Genomic DNA, 16,597 nt, shown 5'->3' on the forward strand with positions numbered 1-16,597 from the left:
GCACCTGCTTTGGGCTACTAACCCATTACACAAGCATAGTTAACAACTTATATAAGTGTAAAAGATTGTTTGTGCTAGAGTAGTCTGTTAGTCTATTAGTCCTTCTTCCCACAGTTTTGTCCACAAGTGTGGCCTAGCTCCTGCATTTTGCTTATAACAAAAATAGACTTGATGTTAAAAGCCAGGGCTTTTTAATTAAGACACATTTGCATGTTTAGCTAATAAAATGCACAACTGGGGCCAATTCGATATGGTTCATGTCTCAAAATAAAGCAGCTTGAAGCATTTTCTAAAAAGGGTTTTATACCAACTATTGGACGTAAATGTAAAACTTATGCCCTAATAAGTCTCCAAACACAAACACACACCAATCTGCTCTCTCTTCTTACCAAATATGTTTTCATACATGTTACAAAATGCCACTTTGTCCCAAGAGACAAAACATTACAAACGATCAGATTTCCTCTCTTTGAATTATGGTGGTCTTACAGATGCAATCTATCTTAAGAAACGAGATTTGGTGAGAGAAAAATGACGGCTTTGTTTTTTCTGTTGCGGAATGTTTGGGATTGGCTGTTATCTCCAACATGTTTTACGCACTGCAATGAAACAGAGATGTTCTGGCAGCCAGGCACACAATGGCACAGGGTTATCAGCCGTGTCACTTCAGCTTGTCTTGCATTGAAAACACCCCCTCTGTTTCACGGGAAGGTGGTCTAACATGTGCTTGGCCTGCAAAAGAAGTATGTCAGTCGGGGTCATAACTACCACTGAGGACACGGGAGGTGGGTGGGAGGTCATGCATTTTTTGCATTGAAGCGCTAGCATTCATTTGTCACAAAGGGTTTGAATAGGTTTTTAAGGTTCTTGTTTTCAGGCTTCTGTTGGATTGTACATAAAACCTCTCTGAGTAAGAACATTTCTCTAACAAAGACATGCCAAATGTTATTTATTTTCATTGTACCAGCCTACATCAACAACTCTCGCCCATAAACTGAACACAACAATGTCATTTTGATAGTACTTTTCTTTGATGTTACATTGCAGAATTGTTGGGGGAGTTTCTACTGTGTTATGAAGAAGGAAATTCAACCAACTATCTGTGAGGTCTGTCAACATGTGTGTTCTCCTTTTTCTGTCAGTGGAAAAGTTGCAGCCTACATCTGAGCCTCATCCAGAGTGAAATATTTTAATAATCTTATGATAATGGTGAGATTTTTAACATTACACATAACATATGCATGGTTGATTTAGAGTAGGAATCCTGCCAAGGTGGAAAGACACAAGATATCCTCCAGATTTCCTGAACTATGAATCACAAAGCTCTTAAACTGAAATTGAAAATGTGCCATCGTGTTAAATTTTATTCGTTTTAAGCAGGTCTCACTAAATAACCAGCATTTAAGTGGCCTTTAATGCTTAAGGAGGTCGAATTTGTCCTTTCTCTTGACTAGATACAGATTGTATTGCTACAAAGGGAACATAATTGAAATCAGTCAGAGAGTTATTGGGTGTGGTCCTTCCATCTGATCTCTTTTGTTCTCTTTTCAGCTGTAATTTACTAAAGAAACAAGATACTGTTTTTTCCATTCATAGAGAAAATAATAAAGAAACAGGTCATTGTGAAATCCCTTTCACTTCCTTCCCTTAATGTGTGCAGCACACAAGCACAACTAGACCCCAAACAAAGGCTTTTAAAACTGTCATATGTAGCCCACACATTTTTTTAATAAGCCAACAAAAAGCCAGAAGAGATTTCTGCTGATTTAAGATGATATCATGTTGAAATTTAGTTATTTTCTTTAGAATTTAAGAGATGTCAGTTCATCATTATTTAAGAAGAAACTGGACATTAATTTACACATCATTTGGTTCTTTATCCAATCATCTGCATCCAAAATGTAAACATTTATTGCACTTTTGCACTCTGTGAATTATTTGTACGTAAATAGGGCCATGGCACAACCCAGTATCAGCCATGCTTTAGCTGTCAGGCAGATGATCTCACATTTGAGTCTAGAATACTTTTACAGACAAGTTCATGGTTGACTCAATGACTTCAAGGTGCCCAGGTCTGTAAAACAAGCCCCGATTCCCTGAATGTTGCATACCAGTAAACTGCCCAAATGTCTGCTTTCATAGAACTGCTCACACTTGTTGATAATCAGTTAATCAAGTGCATTTGATTAGCGACAGAACCTGCTTGCCAGTTGGTAGTTTTCTTCTCTTTTTTGCAGTTTTTCTTATCATTGTTATTTGGGATGAATTTGTTGGGACGTTTGGGAAAATTGCGGTACTGTTTAAACACACCTGAATGATCCAGATCAGCAAACAGCCAAACTTCTTCTTCTGAGTTGCTCACACTTGCTGATTATTGCTCAATCAAGTGCATTTGATTAACAGCCAAATCCCTGCTTGAAGGTTGGTATGAGGTGTGTGTGTGCTCATCTGCTGTGTTCCGTTTCCACCAAATGCGATGTGATGCTCGCCAAAGGACATTGTTCAACAAGTCTTCAGAAGCTACTTAAGCTGTTCTTCCATTAAAGACAAGAGCCTTTCTCTTGGCAACCCTTCCAAACAAGCCATACTTGTTCACTTTTCTAAATGTAATGTCATAAATTTTAAAATTTTGCATGCTAACTGAGGCTTGTAACATTTGGGATGTAGATATTAGGTTTTTGCAATTTAGGACCTGACCTGTCTGACCTTGAGAAGAATTTGCTGGGACTTCCAGTCAATTAACTGATGTTCAGTTAATTGACTACATTTGATTAGGAGCTACCTATTGGCTGTCACCTAATGTCCTATTTCCCATAAAAGCAAAAAAAAAAAAGGCTGCATCAAGTCCAACAAAAACTTTATTTATTTATTTTTAAATGACTTCATGTGAGATTTGGGGGAACTTGTGGATTTGGAGTTAAACACCTGTTGGGGAAGTTAGAAATATAGAGAAACAAACCAGCAGCTATAGGATTGACAGTACAGTATGTGCAACTGGAAGCTATTGTCTCCTTAATGTAGTCATTGTGTATAAGCAAATGCATTCACTTCAGTGGGAACCGTGCCCCAGGATCAGTTATGTAAATACATTCTGAACACAGAGAAAAGAACTTGCTTACAAAGTATAAGTGGATTATATTTGACAAAAAGTAAAATGCCAAACTTACTTAACAAATACCCCTTTTATTATTTTTGACCTAGCAGGTCATTTTCCCATCTTCATTTTTACTGATGAGGTACACATTCAGACTGAAGTAATGAAAGTCTAATTAAGTTGGGCAGAGCCCAGTGAAAAATGGGCCACTGTGACCATGTCTGTCTGAGATGTGGGAACTGAGGTCACACATGAAGAGGAGGGTTTTTTTCTCATGATAAATGACCAAGTGAAAATGAAAATAGTGAAGCACAAAAATAAAGAGGACAACAACAACAAAAAAGATCTTCACAATACTGTGGTTTGGTTAAGTAGGTTGCGCGAACAGAATTTTTAAAATGCAACTAACTGTGGTTACCCAAGGCCACATAGCTATGGTCTGTGAACACTTTCTGAGCTAGATGGCAAGCAAGTGGAATTTCTTCTGTCTATTGTGAAATTAGACTTTAGACTGATGAGACGAGACAAAGAGCAAATTAAATGCCACTGTGGATTTTACATTACATTGTTATAATTCTATTTCCTACAGTGTATGAGGGGCACTGACAGCTGATTTATTAAAAATAATAATAATAAAATAAGATTGCGCTCTAAAAACAGTGGCTGTGAAAGTCAAAACAATCTGTGCTTTAATCACAGACACCACAGTAGTTTGCTGCAATACGAGATAAGAAATAAGATCCACCAGAGGAGGCAGGATGGGGAGATCGATTACTCTGAGGTTTCCCATGATTCTGACTCTCTCCGGGGAGACCGAGCTCCTGCTCCAGCGCTGCGTGGGTCTCTTAACTGTCATTATCACCAATGGGAGCCACAATAGGTCAGGGAGATGAGATAACATTGTGAGCAGTGGAGCAGCAGGTGAGAGGCTCAACAGGGCATGATTAGGTATCCGGGTCCCAGGGTGTAGCATTGCCTGGGGCCTCGGGGGCCTCGGCCCCACCATCTGCCAGGGTGAATTCTTCTCACTGCACAGGAACTGCTCAATAATAGCACAAACTGTTGCTGAGGGGCGTTCCTTTGAGTTTCTCCTGTTACACTTCATAGGGAGAAGTGTTACACTTTACAGTGCAGGTCTTTATTTACCTTCTCAAAACACGAACTCAAAGAATTCAACAAAACAAAAGACTAAAACTTCTGGTATTTCTGTAGTAATTCTGTTATTTATGTAGTTTGTATTCATTAGCAATAGATGCCTGTTCGAGTACAAATGAATATACATTCCATGAGGACACAAATCACCTGGTTTATCTGAAAATAGCACATGTTTAATATGTAATCCAGATTCTGCCTGATCAGGGCTCCAGTGTGAGGCCATCACTCAGCAGGAGCACACCCCGGGGCTGCTCTGATGACAGCCATGCTGGATGGTTCACACATGACCCAAAATTGCTGCTGCACACAACACCCTGTCCTGTGACCCGCCAGCACCAGCCGCCCTTTTGATCTGATGACATGGTGTAAAATTGGAGATGCCCACCGCAGTCACACATGCCAAACATGCAGTTTGTATGACAGGCAGGCATGGACGCCGAGAATATTGAATTAGTAGATGTCGTGTAAATCTGCAGTGTAGCTGCATGGCTCTCGACTTACCAGACAGACCAGGTGAGCAGTTATCAATCAGCGTTTTGTAACAGATACTCTTTGAAGTGTTCGAATTTTGCCCTTCAGCGAACGTTCACTCACATGCAAACAGGAATCATAAGGTTAATAAAAGCATGTTTTTACAAAAGCACCCACAAACTGATGAGTCTGCAAGTGAAGAGCAGCAGCCACATCTGCTAGATCACTTAAAATCAGTTAAGAAGCTCAAGGTGCTGCTGTAGATAACGGACACTGATAACTGTGACCAGAACCTTTAACCTTAAAGACATAGATCTTGACATGCCTATTAGCCACCATATCCACTTTCACTGGCTTTAACTGAAGGCCATCCAAACCCATATTTAATATATATGACTGCAGTGTGCAGCCTGACCACATGGCACTTTGTTTGTGGCCGAGAATCGTGTCATAATAATACGCCTTTGGACCCTTTTTGTCCGTTCAAAAATATAATAGAATGGCCAGATGTGGAGGGTGACCCCATGTTGACCTGTAGTGGAGTCTATAGTGTTTGTGTTGTGCACCCTAGCAGGCTGCCACAGGGAAGTGGTGGGTTTAATGGTTCTGTATTATATTGCAGTAGAAGAAAAAAGTCTGTAGCAATATAATACATTTATCCCTCATAGGGTAGACTTAAATTTAGAGGTGATTTTTTGAGATTCAGGAAACAAGCTTACCTTTGTGTTGAGCAGTCTGTTATTTTGTCTGTAGTACAGACCACAGAGTGAAAGACTTTATCTGTTAAAGCCCAGGCTACTCTGTATTACACAAAACAGTCTCTGCATCTGCTCAGTCCATCAGGTCTGATGCCATTAACAGCCTCCAAACAGCCCATGATCAGGCTCCAGCTTCGGTGACTTTGCAACCTCCTGCTGGCTCACCAGAAGGGCTCTGTTTTGATTGTTTGATTACCCTCACTGGGATGACCCTTAAAGTTAACATCCCTACCATTAGGTACACAAGTAAGCATGGCTGCAAGCATGCTCCATGACTCTGGGTAAACATGTTGGCAGACTGGAGGAATGTGAAGTGACCTGGCTGTGTGTCCACTGTCATGGCCAGAAAATATATAGATAACAATGTTTAAAGAGTACTATTGAACAGAAGAACATGTTGCAATACTGCTGTTTGCAGATATTAGCGTGCTGAGACCCCTTTTATATGAGTGTGCTAAAAAAAAATAGGCTTTTTACAGAATACATTTGTTTCATATGCACAGAGGGCCCGAGTAAGCCACCAGTGATGGATGCTCTACTAAATTCCACTCTACACAGAATCTATCTTCACTTTTTGTGATGCCTCCAAATGGAAACTTGAAATTAGTTTAGCAGAAGCGTGACTGGTTTCTCCATCTCAAAGCTGAGCCCTGAATTGCAGGGCTTGTGTTTCAAGAAGTGAGGATGAAAATGCAAATCAATACAGGTTTTTTTTGTTGCTGTTTTTGAATTCAGCAATCAGACTTGCGTGGAAGAAAATACACAGAACAATGGCACAAAGAAATGTATGTCTGCATCTTGTGCGTCAGAAGTTTTGAAAACTCTTTAGCTTAAATGATTAGCACAGTTTATCTTAGCTTTCTGGATCTATGCACAACAACAGCAACATCGCCAGGCTTATCTACCCGTACATATCCATCACAGTTTTGACAGTCAGTTTTGGTTTATTATGGTTGCTCAGACTTCTTAAGGGATCAGACCTCTGCCCTCAGACAAACACTCCTTGGGAGCATGCTTGCACTCATGTGGGCTGGGGGTCCTTCAGGGCCATCATGCTCCCTGGGGTGTCTGCTTGTGAGAGAGCCTGTTATTCCGAGAACATCCTGCAAGCCCTCCCACCCTCCCGTAGTGTCGGCAATGAAGGAGAGAAAGAGCTGGGAAAGCCCCGGTACAGAGGACAATTTGTGGTTTGAAGCTGGGACACTGCTGTTTAGGTAAACACTGCAGCATGGGTGGAGAGCTACATTATTATTATTACAGCAAAAACAAAAGTAAAAACTGTAATTGAGGGAAATATTTGTTTTTCCATAGCAAAGCTTCAGAAGAACAGCTGCTCAGTCTGCTAATCATTAAATGACAGGACTACTTACATGGCTGAGCTCACATTAACCACTTTCTCCTTTTCACATCATCACCATATGTCCCACAATCACTAGAGCACTGAGAAAAAAGCATGTACTGTTAATAGTGACTCCTCTGTCACGGCACTCAGCTAGCAGACGGTAAAGGGGGTCGGGGGGCTGACTGATTCCCACACAGAAGAGCTGTCAGCTTCTCAAGCAGAAATAAGGACAAATGCAAATGAATCAGCTGAGAAGCACACTTGTTGTGTATTTCTCTGAATCTCAGACACACTGAGCATCTTTGGGCCTTAACAGTACAAAATAATGAGGTCATATTGTGGCTGCAGCATTATGCAAGTGTCATTTTCCATATCCAAGAGATATGATTTGAAAAAAATCAATGTAATGTATTTTATTTATTATCATTATTAATTCATGCATTAATTTTACATTTAATTACATTGTGGTTTGTTTTGATTTGTTTGTTTGTTTTTTAAGTATAACTAATACCATTATGTTTAATTGTACATACATACAGATTAAATTCAAACTGAATTTCTGTTATTGCTGCTGCCCACCTGCAGTACCTTAATGGCCCAACAGGAGGCCCTGAATCACACCTTTGGAATCACTGAAATAGACATTAATGTTATTCAACAGTAATCCAATATTATTTTATATATTATTATATAACTCTTCTTTCTGTGAGAGATGAAAATGCATATTTTATGCATATTCATAATTCATTTGTACTTTTCTTTGTTTTATTTTTTTTACCACTGTTGCCACTTTTACTTTGTTGTTTATTTATTGTATTGTACTATTTTGTGAGATCAATAAAGTATATTCTATCTATTGTTTTCTTATTATTATTATATTTTATTATTAAAAATTCTATTAACATAATTTTTATTTACAAAGCAAGTATTGTCATTTGTTTCATGAATGATTGCAATCGGACAAAATCTGGTGGCTAATCCATTTACCACATATCGTTAGCTTCATAGCATAATTGCCTAAGTCATTTGACTAAGTCAATGACTTAGGCACTTATGCTATGAAGCTAACGATATGTTAGATTCAAGAGTAAATAGATTCAAACAGCTATCTGTTGCCCCCTGCTGGTGATAATAGGGAGATTGGTTAGGAACAGGTTGATGCATTTTGATTGCTTAAAAAATAATTATGAATACATGCTACAGCATGACCCAGTGTTTGAGTGAGACACTATGTGGGTTTTTTGTTTTTGGTGCACAAAACTAATTGTTTTTTTAGACTCTCAAGACTCTCAAGTGGAAAAGTGAGGTTGAAGAGGTCCATTTGCATCTTCCATCTCATTGGTCCAGTAGTCATTTCATAATCTCTTTTGTGCTTTTAGTGCCATGTCTAGCAACTGCATGGATTTAATGCTTTTTACAGGCTAATTAAAAAACATACTTATTAAGCTAAATGTTCCATCATTGCCAAGCTGCTTTAACTAGTCTTCAGTTAGGAAATAACTCTCTTTCAGCCTTAGGACACCCAAGTTATTGAAGGTAGAATTATTTACAATTTATCACTAAAAGCATTTGTAGGCTACTAGAAACACCTGCCAGCTGCAGTAATGTACCTTGTAGGGACAATCTATGGGATTTATTTTATTAAAACAGTAGAGCAGCCACCCTGAGAAAGACCAATAAAGCTGGTAAGTGAACTAAAGCACTGAATATAAAAATATAGATTCAACTTTATCTACTCAACTTCAAAAGCCTCACCTTGTTTGCATTATTTTGTCTACTAGTTTTGAGAAAAACAATGTACACTCTCTTTCATTTCTAAGGTTTAATTTATGAAGATGTAAAACATGTTTTCTGTAGCAGGGCTTACATGACCTCAAACTATAGTCCAGATGAACTACAAAACATATTACACCATGCGATTAATAATCTGACAACAATTTGAATCAAAATTCAAAAATTTCAATTCAAAATTCAAAAAAAATGTGTGTGAAAATCAAGTCCACCCTTATTGCTTACACGGGAAACAATAGGGAAAGCAGCAAGTGTGAGAACATCTATAAAAGAAAATGAAAGAACTTCTATTTTATATCCCTCTCTTGGCAGTTTGCTGCAGCATTCAGGTGTTAAAATAATGTTGAGGAGATAAATTGTTAACAATCTGGGAGCAATTGTTCCTCGGACTTGGGAACAATGCTCTTTAAATCTTGTAGAGCCAAACGTGAAGCCATCTGTTTGACCAATAAAGCCTGGTTCAAACCTGGTCATGCAACAGTATAATGATTCCAAGCACAGCAACAAACTTACAATAGTTGAAAAAGACAAGAATCAAGATGTTGTATTAGCAAAGTCCACACAATTAAAATGCTGTGCAGAGAAACCCTCACTAATGCAGTAAGAAAGTGAGCCCAAACTCATACCCAATAAAAAGACTGATAGTCTTTGTATGCAGTCACTACAGTTCATTGTGCTGTTTTTAAAGGTGAACAGTTTAGAAACACGCTGTTGAATCTTGATGTATTTTAACTCACTGCTTCTGCATTTTTCTTTTGTTTTTGTTCACTCACAGTATGTTATTTGTTGCTGCTCATCCAGGCTTGTATTTAAATAATTCTAGAACCAGAACTTTTGTGCCCTGATAAATTTTAGAATTGAAAGAGAGTGTACCTTATCATGACTGCAATTCCAGATTCTATAGACTTTTAGACCAGGAAGCAGAGTACCCAAAATTAAAATACTTAATTTTCATACAAGTACTTCATAAATGCATCAATAATATTGTTACAGTGACCATTAATACGTAGAGTGCCGTCTCTTTATTATGCTCAAACTACTGGAAATAAATCCACACAAAAATGTTTTATATTTCAGTCTGCTCCAGAAAATTTAACCAAGATTTTCTTTATTTCAAAATGAGACAAATTAGCCGACGGCAGACATCTCGTTCAAAGTCACATCTAAAACTTCTGGAACTGCTTCTTGGCTCCAGCGGCCTTTGTCACTTTGAGGACGTTAAATCTCACTGTCTTGCTGAGGGGTCGGCACTCCCCGACAGTCACAATGTCTCCAACTGTGACGTCTCTGCGGAAGACAAAACAAACAAAGAAAAAAAAAAAAAAACCAGTGCAAAGGGGAATTTAATATGGGTATGCATGTCCAAAAATAAGTTGACAGAAAATGTTGTCATACTGAAGCAAAGCTGCATCAGTTTTTGCCAAAGGCAGTGTCGTCAGAGCTTCCTGAGCTTGGAAGACCATCGTGAGAAAAAACATCATATGCAGCAAAATAAGAGGCTTTGAAGGAACACAGTTATTAATTAAAGGGTTATTTAACAAAACATAATGTGAGGTGCTATACCTAAAGCAAGGTGACAGATGGACCGAGAGGTTCTTGTGCCTCTTCTCAAAGCGGTTGTACTTGCGGATGTAATGCAGGTAGTCACGTCTGATGACAATGGTCCTCTGCATCTTCATTTTGGTCACCACACCTTCAGACAGACAATGGACAGCATTTTGTGTTATACCACTTTCTCTAGTCATAAAATGGCACTGGATAGATTTAGAAAACTGCTCTTAGAACTTTTGTCACTAGACTACATCAGTGTTGCCATTAGGCATTGTCGTCAGAACCCAAAGGGCTTGGAAGACCATCGTGAGATAAGCATCATTTGCAGGACAGTGACAAAAAAGGAAGACATGTGGTTTCTAGTAAATTACACTGTTCTGGTTTCATTTAAAATAAAGTTAAGTTTAGGACGTCTGTAAAAACACTTGTCTGTGCTACGAGACATTCAACTGACCAGAGAGAATACGGCCACGGATGGAAACATTTCCAGTGAAGGGGCATTTCTTGTCAATGTAGGTGCCTTCAATAGCCTGGAGAAAAAACAAACATGTTACTGTATATGAATAAGTGATAAGACTATCAAATCTAACATGAAATCATAATCACAAGTTTGCATCAGTGTTGCCAAAAGGCATTGTCGTCAGAACCTTGCAGGCTTGGAAGACCATCGTGAGAAAAACATCATCTGCAGCTTACAACCAAATAGTTTTAAATGTATTTAAACGTTTGAAAAATGCCTTGAAATGATTCATTTACCTCTCTTGGTGTTTTGAAGCCCAGCCCAACACTCTTGTGGTAGCGAGGAAGCTTTTCCTTGGTCTCCTTGCCACCATCTGTGATCAGAACACGCTTTTTGTTCTGGAAGATGGTAGGCTGCTTCTGATAGGATCTCTCGGTCTGGTCAGAAATACAGATCGGCGAGTTAAAGCTTTGAAATAGAAATCACATCACCTTCACCACGCATTTCTCTCACACGCCGCCGCTCGTTAGTCGACTTAAGACTTACTTCCTCTCACTAAACCTATGTTCACTTTTGGTTAATATGACATGCAGCCTAACAAGTTACAGAAGACGTGCCTAAAAGCTAAGACTTAACACGCACATCATGCAAAGAGTAGAAGCCGTATTAATAGGGAATGGTAAGTAATAGCACGCTAAGCTAACCAGGCTACCATTCCGGCTACTTGAGCGCTGCACGAGGGAGTACAGAGGAGCAAAAATGTTGACTATAAGCGCGTAAATGTAGTTTGAAGTGACTCAGGAACAAATATAAGAACACTATAATGGCATATACTTAATTCTAGATGAGTAAAATGTTTATTAAAGTGTAAATATGTCGATTTAAAGTCACCACGCCGTTTTGCCGAACATACTTGTGCATCCGCCATCTTTGCCAGCCGAGTCGTAAAGAGGCCTGTGTATGCGCGCGACGGACGGAAGACACCGAGGTACGGGAAATGACGTTCATTTAGGCGAGGCCAAAAAAAGATTTAACAGACTTTTTTTGGACTAAAATTACAGAGTTATCGTACCACTTTACGTGCGGTAGGGGGCATTATAGTTTTTCCCTATTTCTGTTGCCTATAGTTCTATTTGTATATTTGTAAATTAAACTAGAGGGTGAAAAAGTGAGGGTGGCAAGTGCCGCCCACTGGTACGAACAAATAACTGTTATCACGTGATTGCACGGGAACCAGAAACGACCCAAACAGAAAAGAAGATGGCATCACACCCAGGAGGAGGCGATCAAGGTAGTAGCAGCTATCGTCAACAAATAAAATACATATATTTCGACTCTGACAGTGTCGGTGGGAGTCCGATAGACACAGATAATGTGGCGCTTTAACAGTTAACATTTAGTTTGCCGCTTTATTGCTTGCTAAGTGTATCGTTAACATGGATAGGGCTTAGCTTAGCAAAAGTAGCTAAACGTTAGCTTTTCGTTAGCACTGCGTTGTGTAGATGTTCGCGTTACAAAGAGTAAGCAAACGCGTTTGACCGAAAGCGAAACGTACACATTTGGAAACGGCATCCTTTTGACATAAAAAAAAATGGCAAATTTCCTCAGTTACGACAGTGTTGAACGCGAATTAACTTAAATTAATACTATCAACTAAATAACTAACACCAGATTTGATGTATTGCCTTTGTATATGTTACGGACAAACAGGTGTCTAGAGTAGAGTTGAACAGGAGATATAAATAATTTACAAAAACAATAGTTTTAAAAACGTGTTTAAACTAATTGTTACGAAAAAAATACCTACGATGAAACTGAGAATTGACGTATAATTTTTCTGTCATCTAAAGTGATCTCATAATAATTTGGCGCAATGCTTATTTATCAGCATTTGAGTCATCTAATGAGTGTCTACCTTTGTCTTTCAGGGAATTCCGGAGATCAGATACTGGAAGTCGGAACTATTTTGTTACAGGAGTGAGTACACACTACACTCTTGGGTAGCAGTTATATGTGGAATATATCATTTTTGTGAAGGAAATCAACTTGATATAAGGGGTTAGGTGTAAGGAGTTTGAGTGCCTTTGTTGACTTGTTTCAGAAGGAAGAGCTGATCACCTACCAATTGCAAGGCTATTTGTTTGATCTTCTAGGTTGTATGTCAACATAAATAGTGAATCTCATGTTGACCTTGACACATCCGTCAGAGTGCTAGTGTCCTAACGTTGGGTTAAAAGTGCTTTGGCACAGAGAAAATATGTATCATATGTGAACGAGGTTTGTTGTAAGAAAACACATTCAACGCTCAAAGAGAGTAGTAAAGTGCTATATATAAGTAACAGTCCATTTTGAAAGTGCTAATGTGCCAAGGTCCAATGATGACAACCAGCTTAGGTAACCAGGTCATCTTAACCCCTTCACTTTGGTTTCTTGCTGTTGAACTAGAGAAAGTGTAAGATGGCTTGCTGTTGTGTATTTGTGCTGTATAGTTTCATCTATGAGCGAGTTCAGAGGCAAGGAGATGGCAATAAGGCAGTGACGAGAGAACAGCTTGGTGGAAGCCAGCTGACTGACCCAAAACATAAGAAGCTTGCTCAGTGCCTGCAGCAGATTGGAGACGAGCTGGATGGAAATGTAGAGCTCCAAAGGTTGGTAACTTGTCTGTGTGCCTCTTCAGGCAACTTTAAAGGCGTGGAGTATTATGATATGCAAGTTTGTTCAACTATAACTGTAATAACTTAATTATTTGCTTACCATTATTCAATCTTTTTCCCTAGAATGATAAATGACTCTTCGCTTTGTCCCACAAGAGAGGTTTTTATGAGAGTGGCCTATGAGATCTTTTCAGATGGAATATTTAACTGGGGCAGGGTGGTTGCACTGTTCTACTTTGCATGCCGACTCGTTATCAAAGTACGTGAAACTGCTATGTTTGGTATTTTAAAATTAATAAATAACAAAAGTAAGGCATGTATTATTGAATTAAAAAAATCTAAAGATCTTCTCTTTACACCTTTACAGGCTCTTGTAACTCAGATTCCGGATATTATCAGAACCATTATCAGTTGGACCATAGACTATCTCCGGGAACATGTGATCAACTGGATCAGGGAGCAAGGTGGCTGGGTAAGGAGCAAACTAATAAACCTAATTTATTAGCAATAATCTATGTGTCCATATTAAATTTCCTGTCTTTTCGGCATTTTTAGGAGGGTATTCGCTCCTACTTTGGCACACCAACATGGCAGACGGTCGGAGTTTTCTTGGCAGGAGTCCTTACCACTGTTCTTGTCATTCGCAAGATGTGAGGGGCAGCATGAAGAGCAGAGAGGAGAAAGACAGCAAGAATTACAATTGAGGGAAATGGCACAGGAGGAAGAAGAATGCAGAAAGAAATACACTCAACAGGAAGAACTTATCTCGAATTAATTGTTCTTCATTTCTGCCTCTTATTCATATGTAAGAATTGGGAGTTGGACTAATAGCGCTGTTGCACTCAAGATGCCTATGCCACTGGGGAAGCGAGCTGTGCAGGATTACGTGCACAAAATTGAAGGATGGGGAGAGGTTGTCAAGACTTGAACAAGGAATGCATTTTAATTAATTTATTTTTTACTTGGTACACAAGTCACTGCATTCTGTTTTCTACCTTAAATGATATTATGAGAAATGTTTTGATCAAATTAAGAGTTTCCCTTGTTTTGTTTAGTTTTTTGCTATTTTTTTTCACAGAAATTGCCTTTCTGCTCTTCCCACTCTCTCCATCCTTTACATCATTGTCTGTATGCTAGCCAATCCACATTCTCATGTATTTGTGAGTGTTCACTGGTGTAAATCTGTAATGTTCTGCTGGCACTGAATGTGTAAGGTAGTCATATTCGATGGAGTTAAAGAGATATTTTTGCGGAAATATTTAGAAAACGGTATATACTAAGAGAACTCTGATAAAAGTTTGGGTTTAATTAACCCCCAGTTCATTTCTCTTCTTCCAGTAGGTGCAGCACCCAATTCTTCTATATAAAGTTATGTTTACGTTTAACATGAATCATCAGATGGTTAAAAAACAGTCAGATAATCTCTCTGAAAGGATAGTAAAAGAACTGCAATCTTGTGTAATATACAATCATATGGTGTTTGGGGGCATTTTGACCAGCATTCTGACCTTAACGTGACACTCAATAATTCTGTTACTTCTCGGTGTTCTTTTGGTCTACTGAAGGTTTGACGCTGCAGACACAGAAAGCAATGGATTGCTCACAGATTCTTACCTCACTTTACACATATTCAAAGTACTGTATTTTGTACGTGAGTTATTCAAACTGCGACTTTGTCTAAACAGCAAAAGTCTTTTTATACGTTCTTCTTGTTTGTCAGTGCCTTGGTGGTTTTTGTTTTCTTTTTTAACTCTGAAATCATTTTGATATTCTCAAGTTTTCACCTTTTCTATATCATATTTGTAAGAGTAAAATTTCCTTCAAGTCTCCCTTGAAATCTTTTTGCAGTGACTTTGTATGCTGTAATATTAAAAATAAATCTTTCAACTATTATCTGTAGCTGTGCTTTAATCACACACAGAATGTTGACTAGGGCTGCCACGATTAGTCGACTAGTCACGATTATGTCGACTATTAAAATCGTCGACGACTAATTTAATAGTCGACGCATCGTTTGAAGCTTTGTAAGATCACAAAGGACGCAGGAATGAGTAGTAGGATTTAAGAGTGTAATAACGGACTGAAACAGAAGATGGCAGCACTGCATGTACAAGGATGCCAGCTGCCGTTAAACCCCGAAGAAGAAGCTGTGTCCCAGAATTCATAGCGCAGCTGTCAACAATGGCGGCAGCTAGTTAGTTTTAACTTTACTCTTACGTTTAACATATTTTCAGGCGAGAATGTAGCTGTGTAAACCTCAAATATCTGCTCAGTTTATCAAGACACCACATATTTTCAAAAGCGCTCCGACGTTTTCGGAGACGTCTGTTACCCACTAGCTCGTTAGCTAGGCGGGGGCAAGGCTAACTAGAGCCGTGAGAACACCGGACTCCCGGCAAATCATTTTCAAACCCACCGCCGTCTTTCGCTACTCAGGTTAAACATATATATAAGTCACTTAGATAACTTAAAAATGTTATTGTTTGGCTTTCTTTAGTATTTTATTTGTTCCTGAGTAAATCGGTTTGGCTGACATTAAAGTTATAGTTTTTTGCACAGCTAAAACTGTCAAGCAGACAGCTGATTATCAGAAGTGTGAGACTCTGGAGAATATACTCCGGTGTCCTGTTATATTTTAGAAAGCAAGGAGTTTATTAAACTTCACCGAAACAATCTGCAAATTTCATTAAAAATTAATAAACTACCATCTTGTCTTTATTTTTAGTTAGCACAAACACTTCAAGCTGTAAGCTAATGATAGTTATATAAGACCAGATGCTGCCGGTGCAATAAGCAGTATGCTGTACGTCCAATGGATGATGATCTGATTAGTCGACTAATCGCAAAAATAATCGGTGACTAGTCGACTATCAAAATAATCGTTTGTGGCAGCCCTAATGTTGACTATACTAAAAAGGCTTACAGCAGTATGATCTCATAAAATATGGCTCAGACTTTTTGCCATCAGTCACACCCCCTACTTTTTCTTACGTCAGTAAATCAGCATACCAGCTATTCCTGTTTTCCTGTTCCTAGAAAATGCATATGTTGCTGGAAATGTAGAGACAAATAGAAACTTAGTCTCCCGAGAGGTGTTTGAACTTGTATAGATCAACACAAACAATGTGCTAGTTAGATTATACATTAGTGTCAATTTTTAATGCAAAGTAAGACGCCAGGAAGCACACTGATATTATTTAATGTCCAAGTTAAGACATCAACCTTTTCATTTTTATAAACATAACCCAAGGCTTAGTAATCCAAAGTATAGCCTTCAGATAATTTTGGAGAAATGGTGGATTATCAAACTGGTAAATAATC

General features: G+C 38.7%; 2 protein-coding genes and 3 non-coding genes across 6 annotated transcripts; 1 reads left to right on the forward strand and 4 right to left on the reverse strand.

The window, feature by feature from the left end:
- Nucleotides 1-9,702: 9,702 nt before the first annotated feature.
- rps11 (ribosomal protein S11) lies at nucleotides 9,703-11,621 on the reverse strand. The gene is made up of 5 exons (XM_085454664.1): nucleotides 11,536-11,621; nucleotides 10,919-11,059; nucleotides 10,617-10,692; nucleotides 10,175-10,304; nucleotides 9,703-9,898 (listed from the first exon to the last, which is right to left on the reverse strand). The coding sequence occupies exons 1-5, from the start codon at nucleotides 11,548-11,550 to the stop codon at nucleotides 9,775-9,777; spliced, it is 486 nt and encodes a 161-aa protein (XP_085310790.1). The 5' UTR covers nucleotides 11,551-11,621; the 3' UTR covers nucleotides 9,703-9,774.
- Nucleotides 10,013-10,097, reverse strand: LOC146711706 (small nucleolar RNA SNORD35). The gene has a single exon (XR_014920310.1). It is a non-coding gene; the product is annotated as a small nucleolar RNA SNORD35 (small nucleolar RNA).
- On the reverse strand, nucleotides 10,406-10,489 carry LOC146711707 (small nucleolar RNA SNORD35). Its single transcript, XR_014920311.1, has one exon. It is a non-coding gene; the product is annotated as a small nucleolar RNA SNORD35 (small nucleolar RNA).
- On the reverse strand, nucleotides 10,769-10,852 carry LOC146711708 (small nucleolar RNA SNORD35). The gene has a single exon (XR_014920309.1). It is a non-coding gene; the product is annotated as a small nucleolar RNA SNORD35 (small nucleolar RNA).
- A 70-nt stretch (nucleotides 11,622-11,691) lies between the features above and the next one.
- LOC146711709 (apoptosis regulator BAX-like) lies at nucleotides 11,692-15,169 on the forward strand. Of its 2 annotated transcripts, XM_085454663.1 has the most exons (6): nucleotides 11,692-11,913; nucleotides 12,551-12,599; nucleotides 13,112-13,270; nucleotides 13,400-13,535; nucleotides 13,644-13,748; nucleotides 13,832-15,169. In XM_085454663.1, the coding sequence occupies exons 1-6, from the start codon at nucleotides 11,883-11,885 to the stop codon at nucleotides 13,928-13,930; spliced, it is 579 nt and encodes a 192-aa protein (XP_085310789.1). In that variant the 5' UTR covers nucleotides 11,692-11,882; the 3' UTR covers nucleotides 13,931-15,169. The 2 variants fall into 2 exon arrangements, with proteins under 2 accessions (XP_085310789.1, XP_085310788.1); XM_085454662.1 differs by lacking the exon at nucleotides 11,692-11,913 and having other exon boundaries at nucleotides 12,481-12,599.
- The last annotated feature ends 1,428 nt before the right edge of the window (nucleotides 15,170-16,597 follow it).

The sequence above is a fragment of the Copadichromis virginalis genome, linkage group LG4, assembly GCF_057382275.1.
Source record: "Copadichromis virginalis isolate Kocher_CV1m ecotype Utaka linkage group LG4, C_Virginalis_male_GT1.1, whole genome shotgun sequence".
In the NCBI taxonomy this organism is placed as follows: Eukaryota; Metazoa; Chordata; class Actinopteri; order Cichliformes; family Cichlidae; genus Copadichromis; species Copadichromis virginalis.